This window comes from Oncorhynchus kisutch, linkage group LG5 (assembly GCF_002021735.2).
Source record: "Oncorhynchus kisutch isolate 150728-3 linkage group LG5, Okis_V2, whole genome shotgun sequence".
Taxonomy (NCBI): domain Eukaryota; kingdom Metazoa; phylum Chordata; class Actinopteri; order Salmoniformes; family Salmonidae; genus Oncorhynchus; species Oncorhynchus kisutch.
In genome coordinates, this window is record NC_034178.2 from 47,861,164 (window position 1) to 47,887,707 (window position 26,544).

General features: G+C 42.6%; 1 protein-coding gene across 6 annotated transcripts in view; it reads right to left on the minus strand.

The window, feature by feature from the left end:
• Positions 1-26,544, minus strand: part of LOC109891573 (collagen alpha-1(VII) chain) — a 118,542-nt gene that overhangs the window by 67,549 nt on the left and 24,449 nt on the right. For all 6 annotated transcript variants that reach the window (XM_031825230.1, XM_031825231.1, XM_031825229.1 and 3 more), the window contains exons 2-13: positions 25,037-25,109; positions 22,520-22,700; positions 22,173-22,329; positions 21,990-22,083; positions 21,161-21,319; positions 20,858-21,015; positions 19,919-20,048; positions 13,128-13,247; positions 7,562-7,717; positions 3,637-3,756; positions 3,210-3,359; positions 1,062-1,178 (exon numbers count right to left, since the gene is read on the minus strand). In XM_031825230.1, the coding sequence (XP_031681090.1) occupies positions 1,062-1,178; positions 3,210-3,359; positions 3,637-3,756; positions 7,562-7,717; positions 13,128-13,247; positions 19,919-20,048; positions 20,858-21,015; positions 21,161-21,319; positions 21,990-22,083; positions 22,173-22,329; positions 22,520-22,700; positions 25,037-25,100 (1,606 nt within the window). In that variant the 5' untranslated portion in view covers positions 25,101-25,109. The remainder of the gene's footprint in view (positions 1-1,061; positions 1,179-3,209; positions 3,360-3,636; positions 3,757-7,561; positions 7,718-13,127; positions 13,248-19,918; positions 20,049-20,857; positions 21,016-21,160; positions 21,320-21,989; positions 22,084-22,172; positions 22,330-22,519; positions 22,701-25,036; positions 25,110-26,544) is intronic.

The following is a 26,544-nucleotide window of genomic DNA, read 5'->3' on the forward strand; positions in this document are numbered from 1 at the left end:
CTTGGCATTCTCTCAACCAGCTTCACCTAGAATGCTTTTCCAACAGTCTTGAAGAAGTTCCTACATATGCTGAGCACTTGTTGGCTGCTTTTCCTTCACTCTGCGGTCTAACTCATCCCAAACCATCTCAATTGGGTTGAGGTCGGGTGACTGTGGAGGCCAGGTTATCTGATGCAGCACTCCATCACTCTCCTTCTTGGTCAAATAGCCCTTACACAGCCTGGAGGTGTGTTGGGTCATTGTCCTGTTGAAAAACAAATGATAGTCCCACTAAATGCAAACCAGATGGGATGGCGTTTCACTGCAGAATGCTGTGGTAGCCATGCTGGTTAAGTGTGCCTTGAATTCTAAATAAATCACTGACAGTGTCACAAGCAAAGACCCCCACACCATCACACCTCCTCCATGATTCACGGTGGAAACTACACATGCGGAGATCATCCATTCACCTACTCTGCGTCTCACAAAGACACCGCGTGATGTTGAGATGTGTCTGTTACTTGAACTCTGAAGCATTTATTTGGGCTGCAATCTGAGGTGCAGTTAGCTCTAATGAACTTATCCTCTGCAGCAGAAGTAACTCTGGGTCTTCCTTTCCTGTGGTGGTCCTCATGAGAGCCAGTTTAATCATAGCGCTTGATGGTGTTTGCGACTGCACTTAAAGAAACTTTTAAAGTTCACAACACAACCGATTGGCTCAAACACATTAAGAAGGAAAGAAATTCTACAAATGAACTTTTAACAAGGCACACCTGTTACTTGAAATACATGCCAGATGACTACCTCATGAAGCTGGTTGAGAGAATGCCAAGAATGTGCAAAGCTGTCATCATGCAAAGGGTGGCTACCCTAAGAATTTCATATATAAAATATATTTGGATTTGTTTAACACTTTTTTGTTTTCCACATGATTCCATATGTGTTATTTCATAGTTTTGAAGGCTTCACTATTATTCCACAATGTAGAAAAATAGTAAAAATAAAGTAAAACCCTGGAACGAGTAGGTGTGTCCAAACTTTTGACTGGTACTGTATTGTGAGGATGAGTGTTTGTGTCTGACCTTCCCCCTGCCTCCACTCCAGGCGGTATCCCCTGGCAGACTGGATTAGGTTCCAGGTGAGGCGGATGGAGGAGGGCCCGGTGGTGGCTGCCTTCAGCACCTGCTGCTCCAGACGCTCTGCATGGGGGGAACACACAGACACAACACAACCACTGATACATCATGCTATGTCAGAACCTCTTACAAATCCTTCAGGTGATATTCAGCTCTTTCAGCTCTTCAATTCATGATGCATTTTGATTCGACTGCCAGTATAGTTGTTTTTAACAAATCTTACACTCTCAAAAATGCTGGGTTAAAAACAACCCATTTTGGGTTCTTTGGTAACACTGAGCTGGGTAAATATTGCACAGAAAACACGCTGGGTTATTTTGACCCAGCCAGTTGGGTTGCTTGAATACCCTAACATGTTGGGTTGTTGGGATTACCCAAACATGGGTTCATTTAATCATCAGTTGGGTATTTCTTACTTTCATGCTGGATTGACCCAACAACTGGGTCTTTTTTAATATGACATTTACTCTCACAGATGGCTAAAAATACATTTCTTGCGTGTCATGTCACTACTAAAACTACGCCTCCAGTTTTCTGATCTGACCGCTGCGTCACACCTCAATAACCCAGCACCAATAACCCAGCACCAATAATCCAGCACCAATAACCCAGCATCAACAACCGAACATTGCTCTTTTTTAAGAAAACAACCCAACTAAGTGACCCAACGCATCCAACTCAGCACTTGGGTCAACCAAACAACCCAGCATTTTTTAGAGTGTAGCTAGCTACACAAACATAGTTGTGTTTCCCTTCCCAATTGAGATCTAAGATCCCAGAGAGGAACATTAGGGGGTATTCTGTCCTAAATAGCTACAGCACCCACCTCCCTTATCTCAATCGAGACCAATGATGACTCGGCTTTAACTCAAACACAATCCCCTGCAATATTTTTTGGGCGAACCGACCAAATTCATATAGAAATGTGTGTTCTAGATCTGTCGTATAAGAAGTGTCAGATCTGTTCTATGTGCGCTATTTCTAATGGTTCCCGTTCTTAAGTACATTTTTTGGCGTATTTTACTTTCGGTTTGCTCTCCAGCTTCAAACAGCTGGAAATACTATATTTTTATTATGGAAAATATATTTTACAGCGGTTTAGAATGTACAATGATTGTCTACACTATACTTGCTTGTTTTGTCACATAAACTGAAGTTAGGCTAACTATTAGAATTTTAGCAACCAGGAAATGGCAGAGCAATTTCTGCACAGTGCACCTTTAAGTAAAGACATCCCTCTAAAATTTGTCATACACAGGGGGTGATTGTATTTTTGTGTGTGTGTGTGTGTGTGTGTGTGTGTGTGTGTGTGTGTGTGTGTGTGTGTGTGTGTGTGTGTGTGTGTGTGTGTGTGTGTGTGTGCGCGCGCGTGTGTGCTTGTTCTTCTATCCTCGCGGGGGACCTGAAATCGGCAAATTTCCCCTCGTGGGGACATTTCCCACATCCCCATGAGGACAAAGGCTATTTTAAGCTTAGGGGTTCGGTTTAGGGTTAGGGGTTAAGGTTAGACGTTAAGGTTTAGGATTATGGTTAGGGGTGAAGGTTAGGGTTAGGGTTAAGGTTAGGGTTAGGATTTGGTTTAGTTTTAGAGTTAGGGAAAATAGGATTTTGAATGGATATACATTTTAGGTCCCCACGAGGATAGGAATCAAATCACATTTTATTTGTCACATGCTTCGTAAACAACAGGTGTAGACTAACAGTGAAATGCTTACTTAAGGGCCCTTCCCAACAATGCAGAAAGAAAAAATATAAATAATAGAAAAACAATAATACGAGGAATAAAGAAATTCATAAAACTAAACGGTTGTTGTTCTCTCCATAGACATATACCATATATACAGTGTTCTATATCTATGGCTCTCTAAGGCTCTATTATTCTATTTCTCCTTCTCTTTCTGCCTCTCCACCCCCTATAGTCCCTTACACTAAGGTCTGTTGAATGCAGCAGAAAGTATTTTATAAATGCATTCTTTCACTGGCTAAAATGAACCACAAGTAGAAGTTACTGGGACAGAGACAGAGGAAAATAGACAGAAGGAGAGGGAAATGTATGTCTGCAGTGCATACATGCATTTGTGTGTAGCTCTGTACCTATCTTGAACCTGGCGGTAGCAGCAGGTCCCTCTGTGTTGTCTTCGTAGAGGGCGATGACAGTGACAATGTACTCGGTGTCTGGCTGCAGGTTCAACAGGGTGTGAGTCTCAGTGTCGCCAGCCACCTCGACAGACTTCACATCACGTCCTGGGAGAGACACAGGTACAGGGGGAGAGGAGATAGGGGTGAGGGAGAGAAGAGAGGGGCAGGAAAGAGGAGAGCAGAGAGTAGACAGAGGAAAAATGGAAGGGTGAAATGGACAACGACAGTTGTTGTGTACACATTGTGTCACCGACTGCTCACTATATAAAGTATTAACAGCATTGCTGATTCTCTCATAAATTCCATTCTGCATTTCTGCAGAACAACCCTTTTGTGTAAATACAAAAGTCAATACTGATTGGTGCATCTCTCCGCTCCTTACCTGTGAATGGTCCCCAGACCAGTCTGTAGGCCCTGGCTCCACCCACTCCCCTCCACAGCACCCGGACGCTACGCTCTGACACGGTCTCTACTGACAGCTGCTGGGCTGCCTCCAGACGCACTGCAACACACACACACACACACACACACACACACACACACACACACACGAAGAATCCGCAAGGCTGTTAATCCTTTATATAGTGAGCAGTCAGTTACATTATGTGTGCACAACAACTGTCCTTGTGTTGTGTGCTTAGTGCGTCTGGGCACTTAGTGCTCCCTCCTGTACTTCTTGTTCACCCATGACTACGTGGCCACGCACGACTCCAACACCATCATCAAGTTTGCCGACAACACAACGGTGGTAGGCCTGATCACCGGCGACGATGAGACAGCCTACAGGGAGGAAGTCAGTGACCTGTGTTGCCAGGACAACAACCTCTTCGTCAATGTCAGTAAGACCAAGGAGCTGATCGTGGACTACAGGAAACGAGGGGGCGAGGACGCCCCCATCCACATCATCAGGGCTACAGTGGAGCGGGTCGAGAGCTTGAAGTTCCTCGTTGTCCAAACCACTAAGGATTTAAAATGGTCCACACACACAAACAGACGTGAAGAAGGCGTGACAGGGCTTCTTCCCCCTCAGGACGTTGAAAAGACTTAGTATGGGCCCTCAAATCCTCAAAAAGCTAAACAACAGCACAAGTGAGAGCATTTTGACTGGCTGCATCCCTGCTTGGTATGGTTTATGCACCGCCCTCGGTCACATGGCGCTACAGAGGGCGGTGCAGACAGCCCAGTACATCACTGGGGTTGAGCTCCCTGCCATCCAGGACCTCTATATCAGGCGGTGTGAAAGGATGGCCCGTAAAATTGTTAAAGGCTCCAGCCATCAAAGCCATAAACTGTTCTCTCTGCTTCCGCATAACAAGCAATACCGGAGTCTGACACCAACAGGCTCCTGAACAGCTTCTATCCCCAAGCCATAAGACTTCTAAATAGTCAACAAAATGGCCGCAGGGACTATCTGCATATCCACTATAGACTCTACGCACACTCTACACACACACACACTCACTTAACACACAACACATTCATACTGACTCTACACACTCATATACAATCATCATATATGGAGCTGCTACTTTGTTTATCAGATATCCTGATGCCTAGTCACCTTACCCCTATACATACTGTATCTACCCCTACCACTCCAGTATCCCTGCACATTGTAAATATGGTATTGGCACCAACTCTGGAATTATTACAATTGTTTAATTCTACTGATATTGATTATACTGCATTGTTGAGAAAGAGGAAGCAAGAAAGGCATTTCACTGTACTTGTGCACGTGACAATAAAAACTTTAAAACATGCACACACACAGTATGCATCCTGAAATAGGGAAAATATGAACAACAGAGAAGAGCTTCAGACTTTTATTGATTAATGCAGGCAACAGTCACCACCAGGCGGCAGTATGATCATCTAACCATTTAAAAGTTGTTTGAGATAAACGTGCAAACCCACTGGGAACACACTTGTTGAATCAACGTTGTCCCACGTCTGAAATTATGTGGAACCAACGTGGAATAGATGTTTAATTGACATCTGTGCCCAGTGGGAAGCTACCTATCTGGCGATGAAAACCTTTCTGATTACTGTTACCTTACCACCTATCGTTCACATAAAGTCGCAAATGCATGAGGCCAATCTATATAGTTTAGGGTTGCATATTTTCAGTGAACTGACTTGCCTAGTTAAATAAAGGTTAAATTGATCAATAACAAAAAATAATCCTCAGCAATCTACACACAATACCCCATAAAGAGAAAGCGAAAACAGGTTTTTGAAATTGTAACAGATTTATAAAACATTTAAAACAGAAATACCTTATTTACATAATTATTCATACCCTTTGCATGGGACTCGAAATTTAGCTCAGGTGCATCCTGTTTCCCTTGATCATCCTTAACATGTTTCTACAACTTGATTGGAGTCCACCTGTGCTAAATTCTATTGGTTGGACATACTTTGGAAAGGCACAAACCTGTCTATATAAGGTCCCACAGTTGACAGTGCATGTCAAAGCAAAAACTAAGCCATTGAAGGAATTGTCCGTAGAGGTTCGAGACAGGATTGTGTCGAGGCACAGATCTGGGGAAGGGTACACAGTGGCCTCCATCATTTTTAAATGGAAGAAGCCCGACCAAACTGAGTAATCAGAGGAAAACGGCTTTGGTCAGGGAGGTGACCAAGAACCCGAAGGTCACTCTGACAGAGCTCTAAAGTTCATCTGTGGTGATGGGAGAACCTTCCAGAAGGACAACCATCTCTGCAGCACTCCACCAATCAGGCCTTTATGGTGGCCAGACGGAAGCCACTCCTCAGTAAAAGGCAGATGACAGCCCGCTTGGAGTTTGCCAAAAGGCAACTAATGACTCTCAGACCATGAGAAACAAGATTCTCTGGTCTGATGAAGCCAAGATTGAACTTTTCGGCCTAAATGCCAAGCATCGCGTCTGAAGGAAATCTGGCACCATACCTACGATGAAGCATGGTGGTGAAAGCATCATGCTGTGGGGATGTTTTTCAGCGGCAGGGACTGGGAGACTAGTCAGGATCGAGGGAAAGATGAATGGAGCAAAGTACAGAGAGATCCTAGATGAAAACCTGCTCCAGAGTACTCAGGTCCTCAGACTGGGGCGAAAGTTCACCTTCTAACAGGACAACAAACCTAAGCACACAGCATGAAATCTCCCTCATCCGTACAAAAACACTTCCACATGATTTCCTCTTAAAGACATTTTTTTGAGTCATTTCTGAATTATTTAATGTAACATACCTTCCCAAGTTCTCTCATGTCACCCCCCTCGTCTGCACACTCCACTGGCTTCCAGTTGAAACTCGCATCCACTACAAGACCATGGTGCTTACCTACGGAACAGCAAGAGGAACTGCCCTTCCCTACCTTCAGGCTATGCTCAAACCCTACACCCCAGCCCGAACACTCCGTTCTGCCAACTCAGGTCTCTTGGCCCTCCCACCCCAATGCGAGGGCAACTACCGCTCAGCCTAGTCAAGCTCTTCTCTGTCCTTGGACCCCAATGGTTGAAGCTCTCCTGGCTTCAGGGGGAGAGCTCCGTCTTCTGAAAACATCTGAAACCCTACCTCTTCAAACAGTATATTAAATAAAAAGAATAAAAAGAATAAATCAAAATTACCACCACTTGCACTTGACTCTCTGACTCTACTGATAGCTACGTTATTGAGGAAAAATGTACTTACTATAACTGTGATATGTGGTGGTCCCACCTATCTATCTTAAGATGAATGCACTAACTGTAAGGTGTTCTGAATAAGAGCGTCTAAGAGCTACTAAAATGTAAATGTAAAACTGTTTAACAAATCAAACATTAAACCTCGTAAACAATTAATGGTAATTCCTGGTAACCTCATAAACAATTCATTTAGACCCAGTGTTAATTTGAAATTCTATTTGCTGAAATGTGTGCCATTGCGCGGCTATTCGAGACTGCGTTTCATTCAAGTTTTACGGTACTTAATCTACTTTTTTTGGAATGAAAACTCTCTCATCATTTTATTGTAATTAATTATAGCTCATATTTCATAGACATCTGGAAACACTAGATAGTTACTTTAATGTAGCTTTCACATTACTGGCACAAGGCACTGTGCTTGCTGTAACAGCAGGCTCAGGAGCATGGAAAGTTCAAACACAGGAGCTTTGCAGCACACATCTCTTTTGCTGTATGCCAACTGTAGAACTTCTGAGCTTTTCCATTGAAAAGCAATGATTCACACCAATAATGTTAAGTGCACTTAAAACTGAAGATGATATAATGATGCATCATACAGTACTGACTGAGGGTAATGGGAGAGAGTGGGTGAGATGTACTTACATGTGCGTGAGGTGAGGGTGGCGGGGGAGACAGAGTTTCGGGGGAACAGGGGGTATAGGGTGAGGACGTACTCTGTGTCTGGCAGTAGCCTCTCCAGGGTGACAGAGGTGGAGTCTGCAGCCAGAGACTGCTCCAATAGCTGGGCTGCAGGCTGACCTGTCAATCAATCATAGCCAGCCAATCACACAAGGGTTACAGGAGGCAACAGACAAGTAAATAGACAGCTCACTATTCACATCTTTAAATGCACTTGCTTATAATAGTAGTACATGTATATGATATAAGAAAGAGCAAAAACAGTCTGTGTGTGAGTGTATGTGTGTCAGTATTGGGCTGTGGCGGTCACAACATTTTGTCAGCTGGTGATTGTCAAGTAAATAACTGTTGGTCTCAAGGTAATTGACTGTTAATTAACATAAACACATTTAGCATCTCCTGGCTTCTACACATAGCCTACAAGCCATTTTAAAAAGTCTAATAAATCCATGTAATATAGCCTACACCTTCACAATAAATCCATTATTTATTTTAGACAGGTCTAAAGAAGCATGATATGAAGAAAATGTAGTCTATTTCAGAAGAAAAGAATAGCATACTTTGAGTTGTCCTTATGTTAGGTCCTGATGTGGCTATGCCAAATGGCTGTGGGCTACACTAGTTCATTTAGCAGACAAGATTTACTTATAATTCCGTAGCATTATTTTATATTATTTTAAAGTATGAAGAATACAATTGAACAAAGCTAAATGAAATAGAAAGGATATTTTCTACAAACGATTTCAGGGAGTGCACACAAGCGACTATTCTGTGTTGAGCGGTTAACTAAGAAATACGTATTCCTATACGCTTAATTTAGAGTTATTAATGTAACTTTGGTTGTTCTACAAATGTTGGACTGATGAGACTCTGATGATTTGAAAAAAGTCGCTTGAAAGGCATGAGCTCTGCTTAGTTTTTTGCGCAGGCTGTACTCCAATAGTCTCTCATTCACAATTTGACAAGCACTTGATAATGCCTCGAATTTCACTGCGATATCCCCTTTGTGACCATTATGCACCCCAACAAAATCCATGCCTTTTGCAGCCCGGAGTGCTGCGTACTCTGAAACGTTTCTCACTCACTCGGCTCTCCTTCATCAGATCGGGTCTTTCTCACAGGCTTCACATACAAGTGAAGACAGACAAAGGCTACCGTTCAAACTCATAAAAGACACACCCTCGCCGTAGGCCCTTGGGGGAATCCCAAGTAAAAACAAATGTAAATAAGTTTGACATTGTGCTACTAATGCACGTGACGGAACAAACACGTCTCGTAAAAGTAATTATGTTGTTGTTTGGTTAGCTTCTGGAAATTGTAGAAATAAAAAAAATGTCCTTCTTCAGAAGTTCCAGCTAGGCAGGCTAACGTTATTTAGCAAATTAATTTGCTAGCTATCATACAGCAGGCATATACACTGCTCAAAAAAAATAAAGGGAACACTTAAACAACACAATGTAACTCCAAGTCAATCACACTTCTGTGAAATCACTGTCCACTTGCTTCCACTGTCCACTTAGGAAGCAACACCGATTGACAATAAATTTCACATGAAGTTGTGCAAATGGAATAGACAACAGGTGGAAATTATAGGCAATTAGCAAGACACCCCCAATAAAGGAGTGGTTCTGCAGGTGGTGACCACAGACCACTTCTCAGTTCCTATGCTTCCTGGCTGATGTTTTGGTCACTTTTGAATGCTGGCGGTGCTTTCACTCTAGTGGTAGCATGAGACTACAACCCACACAAGTGGCTCACGTAGTGCAGCTCATCCAGGATGGCACATCAATGCGAGCTGTGGCAAGAAGGTTTGCTGTGTCTGTCAGCATAGTGTCCAGAGCATGGAGGAGCTACCAGGAGACAGGCCAGTACATCAGGAGACGTGGAGGGGGCCGTAGGAGGGCAACAACCCAGCAGCAGGACCGCTACCTCCGCCTTTGTGCAAGGAGGAGCAGGAGGAGCACTGCCAGAGCCCTGCAAAATAACCTCCAGCAGGCCACAAATGTGCATGTGTCTGCTCAAACGGTCAGAAACAGACTCCATGAGGGAGGTACGTCCACAGGTGGGGGTTGTGCTTACAGCCCAACACCGTGCAGGATGTTTGACATTTTCCAGAGAACACCAAGATTGGCAAATTCGCCACTGGCACCCTATGCTCTTCACAGATGAAAGCAGGTTCACACTGAGCACATGTGACAGACGTGACAGGGTCTGGAGACACCGTGGAGAACGTTCTGCTGCCTGCAACATCCTCCAGCATGACCGGTTTGGCGGTGGGTCAGTCATGGTGTGGGGTGGCATTTCTTTGGGGGGCCGCACAGCCCTTCATGTGCTCGCAAGAGGTAGCCTGACTGCCATTAGGTACCGAGATGAGATCCTCATTTTGACTTGTTTTAAGGACATTACATCAAAGTTGGATCAGCCTGTAGTGTGGTTTTCCACTTTAATTTGGAGTGTGACTCCAAATCCAGCCCTCCATGGGTTGATACATTTGATTTCCATTGATAATTTTTGTGTGATATTGTTGTCAGCACATTCAACTATCTAAAGAAAAAGTATTTAAAAAAATATTTCATTCATTCAGATCTAGGATGTGTTATTTTAGTGTTCCCTTTATTTTTTTTGAGCAGTGTAGTAATAATGATATATTAATGTTAGTAGACATGCAATCATAATTGATTGTGGCTGAACACCAGCTACCAGTGGCTGACAACACAATTATCGTGGGATGAACGAGTGATGAATTTCCGGGCAAGGGAGGTCCATTTAAAAATAATTCCTTCCTCCCTCGCCCCGCGCCCTGCAAGTGTATACTCGTCAGACGTCATCAGAAGTGTCCACTTAATTTGAGGGCTGAGGGATAGGGTTTGTCTTCTGCATATTGAAGATATTGGAAGAACTGTTCACATTTACTTTTCGTCAGCCAACAAGATGAGTAGGCCTAAAAAACAGCAAAAGCACTTATTTTATTTTTAATTGTATTTATGTAATTCTACTATCCTCCATAGTACAAATGTCAACCTATTCTAGTCTGTGCGATAAATAAACATTCCAAACATAGTCTGGGACAATTGTGGGATGCAATAGATCCCAAATTAATACAACCACTAGCATCAAAAAACCTGTTTTATGTAATGTGGCTGACACAACAGATCAGAACGTTTAGCTTAAAATGTTGATAAACTACTAGGCTATTTCTTCACATTATACGTGCAGCAATGCGCACACGGCAGTAGGCTATAAGCACGCATGTTTCATTAGCATAAAGCATCACTATCAAAAGTGACCGCAAATGTGATTATGCATGTAGTGCTTTTATTATAAAGGTGCATTTTTATGGTGAAAATGATCTTCCCAAAAATTGAAACTCACACGCTGCTTATGTATACCAGTTAGGCTCTACACCCCTTGTGAAGCGGATTAATGTGCTTCATTTTAAGAAGTGATTTGGCCACTTTAGTTGTGATACAAACCTTATCAAAACATATAGGCCTATGGGCTAGGCTACATGAGGTGTGCAACTATGATTCTAAAAAGTTTTTAAAAAAGGCTTTGTTTCTTATGCTGGGCATCATTCACAAGTGATAATATGTAATAATATAAGTGATAGGCTAATATTGTCACCCATCAGACTATTCTATGCACTTAAATAGCAAATGGAGGGCGCTTTCAACATGGTTTATTTTCATGCCAGCCAGGTAAGCTATACTATAGGCTATAAATATAAGCAATGTGCTTAATATTAGGAAAGTTGAGAAATAAACATAGCAGGCCTAGCCTACAGAAAGCTGATGGGATCCTCTTATTTTTATTAGTGGCCATCACTCCCGCAATGGCATAGCCTATAGAAATGTTGAGCTCATGGGCTCTCATGAAGTGTTTGATTAGATTTTCAAAAACATTTGCATTGATGTCAGAGTGATTAGAGGGACAATACAGTGCTGAGTACCAGGCAGTTAGAAAGTTTGGTAGGCTGCTATTGACCAGCAGCAGCATCATAGCTTGGATAAGCTATTTACTGTTACTAAATGGTCATGTGGAATTTGACTGCCTTCATGACTTGTCACCGCCGGTGTGGTGGTAATACGGTCACTGCAACAGCCCAAGTCAGTACCATGACCTGCAGACTAAAGCAACACTTGCCCCACCCAGCCTGTCAGGCTGTTACCAAGACAACGGGCCAGCCTTAAAGGAATGTGTTGCCTGGAGCCATAGGCACAGATCTTCATCCTACCACAGACAAGGTAAACAGAGGGTGTGTGGTAGTGTGGGTGTACTGGTTGCATGAATTAGGACTTGCAGTTGCTTGCAGTGGGATGCACAGAGACAGGTAGAAACATCCCACATCTCCTTACAGAATACACACTGACCTAATTTAAAACTAACACAAACAAGCGTGCCAGTCTCTCCTCCTATACAGTGGGGCAAAAAAGTATTTAGTCAGCCACCAATTGTGCAAGTTATCCCACTTAGAAAGATGAGAGAGGCCTGTAATTTTCATCATAGGTACACTTCAACTATGACGGACCAAATGAGAAGAAAAAAAATCCAGAAAATCACATTGTAGGATTCTTTATGAATTTATTTGCAAATTATAGTGGAAAATAAGTATTGGCCTATGGCCTACTTATTGCCTACCTCCTCATGCCTTTTGCACACACTTATAGACTTTCTTTTTTTCTACTCTGTCATTGACTTGTTTATTGTGTTATTGGCTTGTTTATTGTTTACTCCATGTGTAACTCTGTGTTGTTGTCTGTGTCACACTGCTTTGCTTTATCTTGGCCAGGTCGCAGTTGCAAATGAGAACCTGTTCTCAACTAGTTTACCTGGTTAAATAAAGGTGAAATAAAAAATTAAAAAATTGCAGTCACATTATCTCCTCTTCAGATTGAGCCTCTACATTCAATCATTAATTCACACACCTGAAGTCTCCCTTAGTCTCTACTGCCCAGTTTTTAATGTGTCTGTAAAGCTTTCTGTAAAAGTGTATGTGGTATTTATTTGTGGTAATGACTGGGTAATAAAACTCTTCTGATAGACAGGAAGAGCCAGGGGGGCGGTATAATGTGAGACAACATCTCATCTCTACCATAGTACTGTATACTACCCTGATGTCCATAAATCTTCACACAGATTTACTTGTCTCAATTTGCCAACTGCAGGTTCTCTATTATCTATTATCCTTATCTCTTCTCTCCCTCTCGCTCTCTGTTACACTCTTACCAGCCAAAAAGAGATGTGTGAGGAGTTAAGTATTTTATAATGACAGTTAACAAGATGGCTTGGCATGGCCCACAGAATGTTGTGTGGTATTTGTCCTTCATGCGTAAAGAATTTGAGTATGATCAGAGTAAGCAGTAGTCATATTGTGGATGTTCATGAGCTTGTGTGTGTGTGTGTGTGTGTGTGTGTGTGTGTGTGTGTGTGTGTGTGTGTGTGTGTGTGTGTGTGTGTGTGAGAGAAAGTGTTTGTGTATGTGTGCATGCGTTTGTGTGTGTGCGTACGTGCGTGTGTGCGTGTGTCTGACCTCGGGGTCCGTAGGTGAGTCTATAGCCCTGGATCTGTGATGTGGGGGCATCCCAGCCCAGAGAGAGGGAGAAGAAACCAGCCTGGACTAGACGAAGACCAGACACCCCTGGTAGAGACTCTGCGAAACAAGGGATGGAGAATGGAGGGAGAGAGATAAAGGGAAGATGGAGGATAAGGATGATGAGAGGCGTATCCTATGAGGATGATGGTATGGCTTCACATGGAAGAATCACACATTGGGAAGAAACGGGGAGTATTTAAAGTGAGTGACTTAGGAAAGACATGTGGAGAGAGAGGATGATATGGCAAAGAAAGACTGTTGATATGGTTCTTCACTTCATTAGATTCATCCGCTAGATGTAGTTTACCATAGCGCACCTCGTTTTATTACAGGCGACAGGTTCAGTAAACATCACTGCATTCTTTACCAGAAAGTATGCTGGCCCTCTGAAGTCTTGTAGGTCGATTCATTGCTCTCTTTTATCTATAAAGCTATCTTACAAAAACTCCAACCATTCCTAACATAATTAACAACCTTCTGATGTACAACTAACCATACCCGGTCTCAGGGTTGGCTAACTCTGGAAAGCTCTTTCATCTCTTCAGAGTTTGGTAAATCTGCTTTTAGTTTCTTTGCACCGTGGAACAGAGTTCCATACAACTGGATGTACTGGTGCCTCTCAGGCAGATCCACATGCTGATTGGCAGATGATGGAGGACCTCTTTGCTGAGAAATGTGATTGTTTTTCTTAAGTTTGTTTGTAATTTTGCATATTTGTATTTTGTAAATTGTGTATATCAAAATCAAATCCAATACAACAGGTGTAGACCTTACCGTGAAATGCTTACTTACAAGCCCTTAACCAACCATGCTGAATATTTTTTTTTAAACGTTTTTTAAATAAGCTAAAGCAAGAAAATAAGTTACAATAAAATAACAAAACGAGGCTATATACAGGGGTACCAGTACCAAGTCAATGTGCGGGGTACAGTATAGTTGAGGTATATGTACATGTAGACAGGGGTAAAGTGACTATGCTTATATAATAAACAGTGAGTAGCAGCAGCGTTAAAAAAGGCTGGGTCAATGCAAATATCCGGTTAGCCGTTTGATTAACTGTTCAGCAGTCTTATGGCTCGGGGGTAGAAGCTGTTAAGGAGCCTTTTGGACTTGACGCTCCGGTACCGCTTGCCGTGTGGTAGCAGAGAAAACAGTCCATGACTAGGGTGACACCGCCTAGTATAGAGGTCCTGGATGGCAGGAAGCTTGGCCCCAGTGATGTACTGGATGGTACTCACTACCCTCTAGCGCCTTGCGGTTGGATGCTGAGCAGTTGCCATACCAAGTGGTGATGCAACCAGTCAGGAGGCTCTCGATGGTGCAGCTGTATAACATTTTGATGATCTGAGGACCCATGCCAAATTGTTTCAGTCTCCTGTAGGGGAATAGGCATTGTCATGACCTCTTCACGACTGTCATGGTGTGTTTGGACCATCATAGTTTGTTAGGGATGTGGACGCCAAGGAATTTGAAGCTCTCAACCCGCTATATGAATGGAGGCGTGCTCGGCCCTCCTTTTCCTGTAGTCCACAATCAGCTTTTTTGTCTTGCTCACGTTGAGGGATAGGTTGATGTCCTGGCAGCACACTGTCAGGTCTCTGACCTCCTCCCTATAGGCTCTCTTCGTTGTCGGTAATCAGGCCTACCACCGTTGTGTCATCGGCAAACTTAATGATGGTGTTGGAGTCGTGTGGGGCCACACAGTCGTGGGTGAAAAGGGAGTACAGGAAGGGACTGAGTGCGCACCCCTGAGGGGTCCCCGTGTTGAGGATCAGCGTTGCAGATGTGCTGTTGCCTACCCTTACCACCTGGGGGCATCCCATCAGAAAGTACAGGATCCAGTTGCAGAGGTAGGTGTTTAGTCCCATGGTCCTTAGCTTATTGATGAGCTTTGAGGGCAGTATGGTGTTGAACACTGAGCTGTAGTCAACGAACAGCATTCTCACATAGGTGTTACTTTTGTCCAGGTGGGAAAGGCCAGTGTGGAGTGCAATAGAGATTGTGTCCTCTGTGGATCTGTTGGGGTGGTATGCAAATTGTAGTGGGTCTAGAGTTTCCGGGATGATGGTGTTGATGTGAGCCATGACCAGCCTTTTAAAGCACTTCCTGGCTACAGACATGAGTGCTATGGGGCGGTAGTCATTTAGGCAGGTTACCTTGGCGTTCTTGGGCACAAGGACTAGGTTGGTCTGCTTGAAACATGTAGGTATTACAGACTCCTTCAAGGAGAGGTTGAAAATGTCACTGAAGACACTTGGCAGTTGGTCAGCGCATGCTCTGAGTATGTGTCCTGGTACTCCGTTTGGCCGTGCGTCCTTGTGAATGTTCAGCGTGATCACACAGTCGTCCGGAACAGCTGGTGCTCTCATGCATGGTTCACTGTTGCTTGCCTCGAAGCGAGCATAGAAGGCATTTAGCTCGTCTGGTAGGCTTGCGTCACTGGAGAGCTCGCGGCTGGGTTTCCCTTTTTAATCCGTAATAGTTTGGAAGCCTTGCCACATCCGACGAGCGTCAGAGCCGGAGTAGTAGGATTTTATCTTAGTCCTGTATTGACTCTTTTCCTGTTTGATTGTTCGTCGGAGGGCATAGCGACAGCTCTAGTCACTGGTACTTCCTGCTTGAGTTTTTGCTTGTAAGCAGGAATCAGGAGGATAGCATTACAGTCAGATTTGCCAAATGGAGGGTGAGGGAGAGTGTTGTACTGTTGGATTCTGGGTTAAACTTGCTATCCTTTGATATCCTAGAGACTGGTTTTTACATCAGAAGTTAATGGTTATTTGTAGGAGCCAGCTTTGGAATGTGCTGGGTGGACGGGAGGAAGTCACAGAATTGCTATAGGGGATACGGATGGACATCTGTGGATTAGGCAAATGAGGGGTTGAGGTCAGGTCAGATCCCCTTACAAGAGAAATTATGGTTTATTACCCTATTACTTCGTCTTCCTGTCGAACCATAATAGATGTAATTGGAGAGAAGGAGGAGTGCCTAAATTGGAGTGTTTATACTTTTGGTGGTGGAAACATGTTTTGTCTCATGCAGCTGTATTGATCCTCTGGGAATAATTAAACTTGGTTAAGCTTTCATAGTGTCCGTTGAGATATTTACTTTTTTTTTTTTACTGTGTCAGCAGAGACTTTGGGTTCGAGCCCAGGCTCTGTCGCAGCCAGCCGCGACCGGGAGCTCCATGGGGCGATGCACAATTATTAGAGCCTAACAGTACGTGTCTCTATGTGTGGAGTAAAGGTGGTCTATAGTTTTTTCCCCCTCTGGTTGCACATGTGACATGCTGGTAGAAATGAGGTAAAACGGAACAATAATGAACCAATAACAAACGGTGAGCCATCGTATTCATACATAAAAAACTAATAATGAAAGAAAAGTATTGCCACTTTGAATTTTGTAAAGTTAGTTTGGGAGAGGTGGAAACAGTATTGTTATCGATCAATTATAACAAACCTCCTGGCATTAACAACTTAGATGGAAAGCTACTGAAGATGGTAGCTGACTCTATAGCCACTACAATCGGCCATATCTTTAATCTGAGCCTAGAGGAAACTCTTTGTCCTCCGGCCTGGAGGGAAGCCAAAGTAATTCCACTACCCAAGAGTGGTAAAGCGGCCTTTACTGGTTCTAACAGCATACCTATAAGCTTTCTGCCAGCTCTTAGCAAACTGTTGGAAAAAAATGGTGTTTGACCGAATACAATGCTATTTCTCTTTAAACAAATTAACAACAGACTTTCAGCATGCTTATTGAGAAGGGCACTCAACATGTACTGTACTGACACAAATGACTGATGATTGTTTGAAAGAAATTGATAATAAGTAGATTGTGCAAACTGTACTGTTAGATTTCAGTGCAGCCTTTGATATTATTGACCTTAACCTGTATGTGTTATGGTTTTTCAACCTCTGCCATATCGTGGATTAAGAGCTATCTATCTAATAGAATTCAAAGGGTTTTCTTTAATGGAAGCCTCTCTAATGTCAAACATGTAAAGTGTGGTGTACCACAGGGCAGCTCTCTAGGCCCTCTAGTCTTTTCTATTTTTACCAATGACCTGCCACTGAAATTAAACAAAGCATGTGTGTCCATGTATGATGATGATTTAACCATATAGGCATCAGCAACCACAGCTAATGAAGTCACTGAAACCCTTAACCTTAACAAAGAGTTGCAGTCTATTTTGGAATGGGTGGCCAGTAATAAACTGGTCCTGAATATCTCTAAAACTAAGAGCATTGTAGTTGGTCAAAATGATTCCCTAAGTTCTAGACCTCAGATAAATCTGGTAATGAATTGTGTGGCTGTTAAACAAGTCGAGGATCCTAAATTACTTGGCGTTACCTTAGATTGTAAACATTCATGGTCAAAACACATAGATTCAATGGTTGAACAGATGGGGAGAGGTCTGTTCATAATAAAGAGATGCTCTGCTTTTTTGACACCACACTCCAAAAAGCAAGTTCTGCAGGCTCTAGTTTTTGTAATCAGAGGGCTGGTATAAATACTATGCATGCCAGTCTCTCCTGGCTAACAGCTGAGGAGAGACTGACTGCATCACATCTTATGTTTATAAGAAACATTGTGTTGAAAATCCCAAATTGTTTGCATAGTCAACTTACACAAAGCTTACACAGAGCATAGTCGACACACACACATACCGCACCAGACATGCCATCAGAGGTCTTTTCACAGTCCTCAAATTCTTAATATATTCAAGAAAGCGTACAGTATTATATAGAGCCATTATTGCATGGAACTTCGTTCCATCTCATATTGCTCAAATAAACAGCAAACCTGGTTTTAAAAAACAGATAAAGCAACACCTCACGGCACAATGCCTTTCCCCTATATGACATACAGTTGAAGTTGGAAGTTTACATACACCTTAGTCAAATACATTTAAACTCAGTTTTTCACAATTCCTGACATTTAATGCTAGTAAAAATTCCCTGTCTTAGTTCAGTTAGGATCACCACTTTATTTTAAGAATGTGAAATGTCAGAATAATAGTAGAGAGAATGTTTTACTTCAGATTTAATTTCTTTCATCACATTCCCAGTGGGTCAGAAGTTTACATACACTCAATTAGTATTTGGTAGCATTGACTTTAAAAATGGTTTAACTTGGGTCAAATGTTTCGGGTGGCCTTCCACAAGCTTCCCACAATAAGTTGGGTGAATTTTGGCCCATTCCTCCTGACAGAGCTGGTGTAACTGAGTCCCGTTTGTAGGCCTCCTTGCTCGCACACGCTTTTTCAGTTCTGCCCACAAATGTTCTATTGGATTGAGGTCAGGGCTTTGTGATGGCCACAATACCTTGACTTTGTTGTCCTTAAGCCATTTTGCAACCTCTTCGGAAGTATGCTTGCGGTCATTGTCCATTTGGAAGACCCATTTGTGACCAAGCTTTAACTTTAGCTTTGACTGACCTCTTGAGATGTTACTTTAATATATCCACATCATTTTCTTTCTCATGATGCCATTTATTTTGTGAAGTGCACCAGTCTCTCCTGCAGCAAAGTACCCACACAACATGATGCTGCCACCCCTGTGCTTCATGGTTGGGATGGTGTTCTTCGGGTTGCAAGCCTCCTCCTTTTTACTCCAAACATAACGATGGTCATTATGCCCAAACAGTTCTATTTTTGTTGCATCAGACCACAGGACATTTCTCCAAAAAGTACGATCTTTGTCCCCATGTGCAGTTGCAAACCGTAGTCTGGCTTTATTATGGCGGTTTTGGAGCAGTGGCTTCTTCCTTGCTGAGCGGCCTTCCAGCTTATGTCAATATCGGACTCGTTTTACTGTGGATATAGATGCTTTTGTACCCGTTTCCTCCAGTACTTCACATGGTCCTTTGCTGTTGTTCTGGGATTGATTTGCACTTTTCGAACACCAAAATACGTTCATCTCTAGGAGACAGAATGCGTCTGTTGGCTGCGTGGTCCCATGGTGTTTATACTTGCGTACTATTGTTTGTACAGATGAACTTGGTACCTTTAGGCATTTGGAAATTGCCCCAAGGATGAACCAGACTTGTGGAGGTCTACAATTTATTCTGAGGTCTTGGCTGATTTCTTTTGATTTTCCCATGATGTCAAGCAAAGAGGCACTGAATTTGAAGGTAGGCCTTGAAATACATTCACAGGCATACCTCCAATAGGCTAATTGACATAATTTGAGTCAATCAGAAGCTTCTAAAGCCATGACATCATTTTCTGGAATTTTCCAAGCTGTTTAAAGGCACAGTCAACTTAGTGTATGTAAACTTCTTTAGTGTATGTGAACAAAGTAGATGTCCTAATCTACTTGTCAAAACTATAGTTTGTTAACAAGAAATGTGTGGACTGATTGAAAAACATAGGTTGAAAAACCTAAGTGTATGTAAACTTCTGACTTCAACTGTAGATAGTTTTTGTGTATGTATTGATATGTAGAATACGTGTGACTTAATAAAACATATGTAGTTCTGTCCTTGAGCTGTTCTTGTCTATTAATGTTCTGTATTATATCATGTTTCATGGTTTGTGTGGACCCCAAGAAGAGTAGCTGCTGCTTTTGCAACAGCTAATGTCACTCTCTCCTCTCTTCCCCACTTTCATCACCCCTCTTCCTCCATCTCTCTCTGTGTACTCACTTATTCGTGCTTTGGTTTCTAATTATCTCATCTCATCTACCCCTACCTCCCCTTTTCCCTCTGTCCCACCCTCTCTGTGTACTCACTGGTTCGTGCCTTGGCAGAGACAGGCTCTCCCACACTGTTGGGGTATTGGGCGATGATCGTCACCAGGTAGTCTGTCCCTGACTTCAGCTCTCTGGCCACAAAGCTCCTCTGACCTGCAGACACTGTCTCCTGCAGGGGTAGACAGGGTGGGAGAGAGGGGAAAGTACAGAAGACAGGGGTGCATAGTTGTGGTTTACAAGAGGGCTGCAGTGTCAGCTGGTGTTTGACCAGATACTGATTTATACCTGAGAAACTAGGTGTGTGTGCACTCTCTAGACAAACCTTATCACAAAGACATAAAAACTAGCATGACTAGTATTGCACTTGTGCACCTCTGACAAATGTAAGCCAACATTCAAAGCTCCTGCTGTAAATAGGTATTCAATGTCAAAACATAGCAACAAGTTTTGTCAAATACTTATTTTCCACCATAATTTGCAAATAAATTCATACAAAATCCTACAATCTGATTTTCTGGATTTTTTTTCTCATTTTGTCTGTCATAGTTGAAGTGTACCTATGAAGAAAATTACAGGCCTCTCTCATCTTTTTATGTGGGAAAACTTGCACAATTGGTGGCTGACTAAATACTTTTTTGCCCCACTGTATGCCATTCATTATTATGGTCATGAATCATGATTACACACAAGCGCACACACACACACAGTCACAGAAGGGGAATTTCACTATTTTCCAGCCGACGTTTAATCTGCACAGACACAGAAACTCAATCAAACTCTAGATCCACCCATTAAAACATGTTCCTACTCAACCTAATCCCTCTCTGTCTCTCTGTCTGTCTGCCATGTAGCAGGCTCCCAAAACTACAATGAGCTATTAGAATCTGGGTCACATTTATAGTATGAGCTGCTGCCTGCTGCCCATCCCCTGAGTCAGGAATGAGCACCACACCCCCCCGCCCAACCAGCAGTGCTCACCTGACGCAGCTCCGCTGTAATTGGCTGGCCCAGGCCAGAAAGGGGTGTGTACTGCACCACATAGCCACTCACAGGCCCCCCTGCGGGATTCCACCGGAACCTGAGCGAATCAGAGGTCTGGCTTGAGAACTGGAGGTTAGAGGGTCCGGAGAAAGCCTCTGCCAGAAAAAGAGAGAAAGAGATGGAGAGTGAAGACAATGAGGGAAATAAATAGAGAGAGGTGATTTTAATTGTGTAATAGACAGTAATGTATTGTACTAAGCTGAATATGTTCCAGTGTAATGTATAGCAGTGTGTCTTTACCATCGCTAGCATAGACTCCCCCTGAGCTGGAACACACACGTGGGCCCACCAGGGACAGCAGTGTGTTGAGCAGCTTAAAGTCCCCCACAAAGAATGTGTAGTCCCTCTGAGGAGGAGTGGCTATCAGAGCCAACTCAGTCTGGTCTGCACTCTTTATACCTGACAGACATAAACAACCAGTCAAATACTGTACACACACTATCAATATATACCGCCTGAGGCTTGTGGTCGGGATTAATGAGTCAATGTGGCAAGTCAGACGGTATCGGTCTCGACCAACAGGTTCTAAGACAGCTTCTACCTCCAAGCCATAAAACTGCTGAATAGCTAACCCTAGCTGGCTACCTGCACAGACCTGCTTGCTATTCACCTGCACCTTACGAGACTACTTGCACTGACTCTCAACACACCCAACCCATAAACTCACACACACACACAAACACACATATGGTCATCATTGCTGTTAATATTTATTTAAGCTGCTCAATCAAGTCACTATTCACTTTACTACTTGTAAATAACTATCATAATTTACATAGCACATTCCATATTTGTACAACTTTGTGACTTTGTAAGCATTTATTCTGTGCATGTGGGGATGCAGGTAGCCTAGTGACTAGAGCGTTGGGCCAGTAACCGAAAGGCTGCTGGATTGAATCCCCGAGCTGACAAGATAAAAATATGTTGTTCTGCCGCTGAACAAGGCAGTTAACCCAATGTTTCCTGGTAGGCTATCATTGTAAATAATTTGTTCTTAACTGACTTGCCTAGTTAAATAAAGGTTCAATTAATTTTTTTACTTTCATTTGATTTGTCCTCCCAAACCTACCCACTGCAAACATCTCCACTCCCAGGCTCCGCAGCTTCTGAGCTGGGTCCCTTACATTGTCTTGAGACTTTCCATCTGTGATCAGTATACAGACCTACATCAGAGAGAGAGAGGAATATGTCATGGTCTGTCACAGGACAAAATATAGTCAGTCTTTCACTCCATTTTATCCCTCTGTCAGACCTTTGAGACGTTCCGGATGGAGGTGGGGTTGAAAAAGTTGTCAGCGACAAATTTGAGGCCGGCACCTGTGCGAGTGTTGCCACCCTTGTAGTTGAGGTTCTCCACAGCGCTGACCAGCTCAGTGCCATTCAGGTAGGTTGTGAAGGTGAACTCCACCCTGAATGGGACAAAACACACAACAATAAACTACTGCATCGCCTGGTGAAAAACATTCACAATTTTTAAGGGGGTAAAAAACTATTGGGCACAGACAAGAAAGAAGAGTCAAGTGTTAATGTGAAAGTATTGTACAAACAGATCATTTTTAGAAGAAACAAACATTACAGACAAGACTCTCAGTGTCTGACCTAGAGGTGTCGCTGTACTGCACGGCCCCGAAGCGGATCCCTGATTGGCCCACAGAGCTGGTAAAGGGCTTGACGATGCCAGCCATGAAGCCCTTGACCTGCAGGAAGTTGGCCCTGCCGATACTTGATGAGCCATCTATCAGGAAGACTATGTCTGCTGCTCCAACATTATTACACCTGCCTAAAGAGAGGTGCATTAGTGAGTCTCTGTATCTTAGCTCTGAGAGTTTAAAATGTGGGCTACAGTAGGGCAGGCTACCATGATGAAGCAAGTAGAGAGTTAGTGCAGACATACATGCCAATTTATTCGGTACACCCATTTAGTGGGCTAGTTCCCTTTGCCTTCAGAACAGCCTGAATTCTTCAGGGCATGGAAACATTGCTCAATTGGTACCAAGGGACCTAACCTGTGCCAGGAAAACATTCCCCACACCATTACATGAGGGCATGGACTCATGCTGCTTACACCAAATCCTGACACTGCCATCAGTATGGCGCAACAGGAACCGGGATTCGTCAGACAAGGCAATGTTTTTCCACTCCTCAATTGTCCAGTCTTGGTGAGCACGTGTCCACTGGAGCTGCTTCTTGTTTTTAGCTGACAGAAGTGGAACCCGGTGTGGTTGTCTGCTGCAATAGCCCATCCGTGATAAGGACGAACGAGTTGTGCGTTCTGCGATGCCATTCTGCACACCACTGTTGTATTGTACCGTTATTTGCCTGTTTGTGGCTCGCCTGTTAGCTTGCACGATTCTTGACATTCTCCTTCGACCTCTCATCAATGTGCTGTTTTCGGACTGCCGCTATCTGGATGTTTTTTGTTTGTCACACCATTGTCGGTAAACTCTAGACACTGTCGTGCATGAAAAGCCGAGGAGGCAAGACGTTTCTGTGATTCTGGAACCGGTACGCCTGGCACAGACGATCATACCAGGCTCAAAGTCGCTTAGTTCACTTGTCTTGCCCATTCTAATGTTAAATTGAAAAGTAATGCCTTGATGCATGTCTGCCTGATTTATATAGAATGCCACGGCCACATGGCTCACTGTCTGTAGGAGCAAACCATTTTTGTGAATGGGGTGGTGTACCTAATAAACTGGCCGCTGAATGTATAGTGTGGCTTAGAATAGATAAAGTGTCTTCAGAAATAATTAATACCCCTTGACTTATTCACATTTTGTTGTGTTACAGCCAGAATTCAAAATGGATTAAATCAATAAAAAACATCACACAACACCCCATAATGACAAAGTGAAACATGTTAGAAATGTTTGCAATGTTATTCACACCCCTGAGGTAATACATGTTAGAATCACCTTTGGCAGCAATTACAGATGTGATTCTTTCTGAGTCTTGAAGAGCTTTGCACAACTGGATTGTACAATATTTGCACATTATTACTTTAAAAATTCTTCAAGCTCTGTCAAGTTGGTTGTTGATCATTGCTAGAGCCATTTTCAAGTCTTGACGTAGATTTTCAAACCGATTTAAATCAAAACTGCAACTAGGCCACTCAGGAACATCCAATGTCATCTTGGTAAGTAACTCCAGTGTAGATTTGGCCATTTTCTTTCTTATTTTCTTATTGTCCTGCTGAAAGGTGAATTTGTCTCCCAGTGTCTGTTGGAAAGCAGACTGAACCACCTCTAGGATTATGCCTGTGCTTAGCTGTATTCCGTTTAATTTTATCCTAAAAGATTCCCTAATGTTTGCCGATGACAAGCATACTCATAACATGATGCAGCCACCACCATGCTTGAAAATATGAAGAGTGGTACTCTGATGTGTTGTATTGGATTTGTATTCAGGACATAAAGTTAATTTCTTTGCCACATTTTTTGCAGTTTTACTTAAGTGCATTATTGCAAACAGGATGCATGTTTTGGAATATTTGCATTCTGTACAGGCTTCCTTCTTTTTGGCAACTGAGTTAGGAATGACACCTGCCACTTTGTAATGACTGGGTGTACTGATACACCATCCAAAGCATAATTAATAAATTCACCATGTTCAAAGGGATATTCAATGTATGTTTTCTTTTACCCATCTACCTTTGTGAGACATTGGAAAACCTCCCTGGTCTTTGTGGTTGAATCTGTGTTTAGAATTCACTGAGGGAACTTATAGATAATTGTATGTGTGGGTTACAGAAATTAGGTAGTCATTCAAAAATCATTCTAAACACTATTATTGCACACAGATTGAGTCCATGCAACTTATTATGTGACTTGTTAAGCACATTTTTACTCCTGAACGTATTTAGGCTTGCCATAACCAAGTGGTTGAATATTTTAATAATTTCATCTTTCCTATTTTATTAATTTACAAATATTTCAAAAAAATATAATTCCACTTTGACATCATGGGGTATTGTATAGAGGCCAGTGACACAAAATCAAAATTGAATCCATTTTAAATTCAGGCTGTAATAACAAAATGTGGAAAAAGTTAAAGGGTGTGAATACTTTCTGAAGGCACTGTAGTTGTTCTACTGTAGTCAGAGGGTTAATTGTTTACCTTGGGCTTCAGCCTGGTGCACCGAGGACAGCAGGACAGCCACAGGGAAAACCCAGCTCCACATCTTCACAAGCTGCACAGACACACACAACTGTTACACTATATACATATCCACATACAAATGTACACTGTAGACACACACACACACACTGAGTTGCGAAATACACACATATAGACACACAGAGTGTGGTCAGACGCTGAGCTGGCCCACAGTGTGTCGGTCCTTTAGTCAGTGAGGCCTCTAAGGGTCACAGAGTGTGGAGGGACACATTAGTCTACTGCCTGCCTTATTTCCTCTCACTTCACTACAAGGACCTCATCATGTCACTGATCAATGGGGCTAACTAAATAACATGCTCAGTGAAGAAAGGCCGTTTTCAACTACTCTTGTTAACATCATTGCTCTAAAGCAAGATGGCCCAATGTTCTTTATGGCCTTCTTTCCTTCTCTCCTCTCCTTCATGACCACCATGAAGGGGCTGCTTCTTTCCACCACAAGGTTGCTCAAAAAGAGGCAAGGTGCTGCACAACAGAAGAGCTACTTTGAAAAACCTAACAGATGCTGACCACTAGGGAATAAGTCAAACCTGCTAACAAACAGACATTCAAATAGACATTCTTTCATAACTACTGTAGGCTACCCAAATTACAAACCATTCAATTACACGTGTTTACATGTATATATAGGCAGTACAGAGTAACAGAGGAAGAGAGGGCAGAGTATATGTATTGGTCTGTATAGTGATTCACCATCCAGCATCTGTAGGTGTTTACAGTAGCATAGTGTGTCACACTACTGAACTAGCTCAACCCATAGAGCAGCTCTTCTGAGTCCTGCTACATCAAAGAGGTCATGATGGGAATCCCACTTAACACACTCCTAAATACATTGTGTAGTATAACAAATAACTAAGTCCTTACAAACACACACACATAGGGTTGGGAGTAACTGTTACATGTAATCAGTCACATGTAATCTGATTACAAAAACATTGTAGCTGTAATCAGTTATGTTACAAGCAAAAATATTACAGATTACAGATACTTGTGAAAAACTAGATGATTACTTATTGGATTATTTTGAAATTCAGAAACGATGTTGCGAAAAAATACATTTATGACACTTTTCTGTTTTCGCGTTGACATTTAAAACAGTTGAGCTGACAGCCGTTTTGCACTGTTTCGCTATATATTTTATTAATGTAGTGCATCCCCCCTAGAAAGCTATGACCTTTGGCTTTCACCTGGAATTGTTCATTTATGTCTGTGAAAAAGTACACAATAAAAGTAAAATAAGACATATACAAATATGATTCATACTTTATAATATGTCCATATATAGTTACAATCTGTTTTAGGAACATCTGCCCACAATATTTCAGCATCTTTACCAAATAAATCATGACATTAGTGATAGTCACTAATGATCATCTATTAAATGTTTAAATCAACATTTGGGGCATTTAAACAGCGTGCATCCCTCCTATAAACAAGAAGAGATGGGCTAT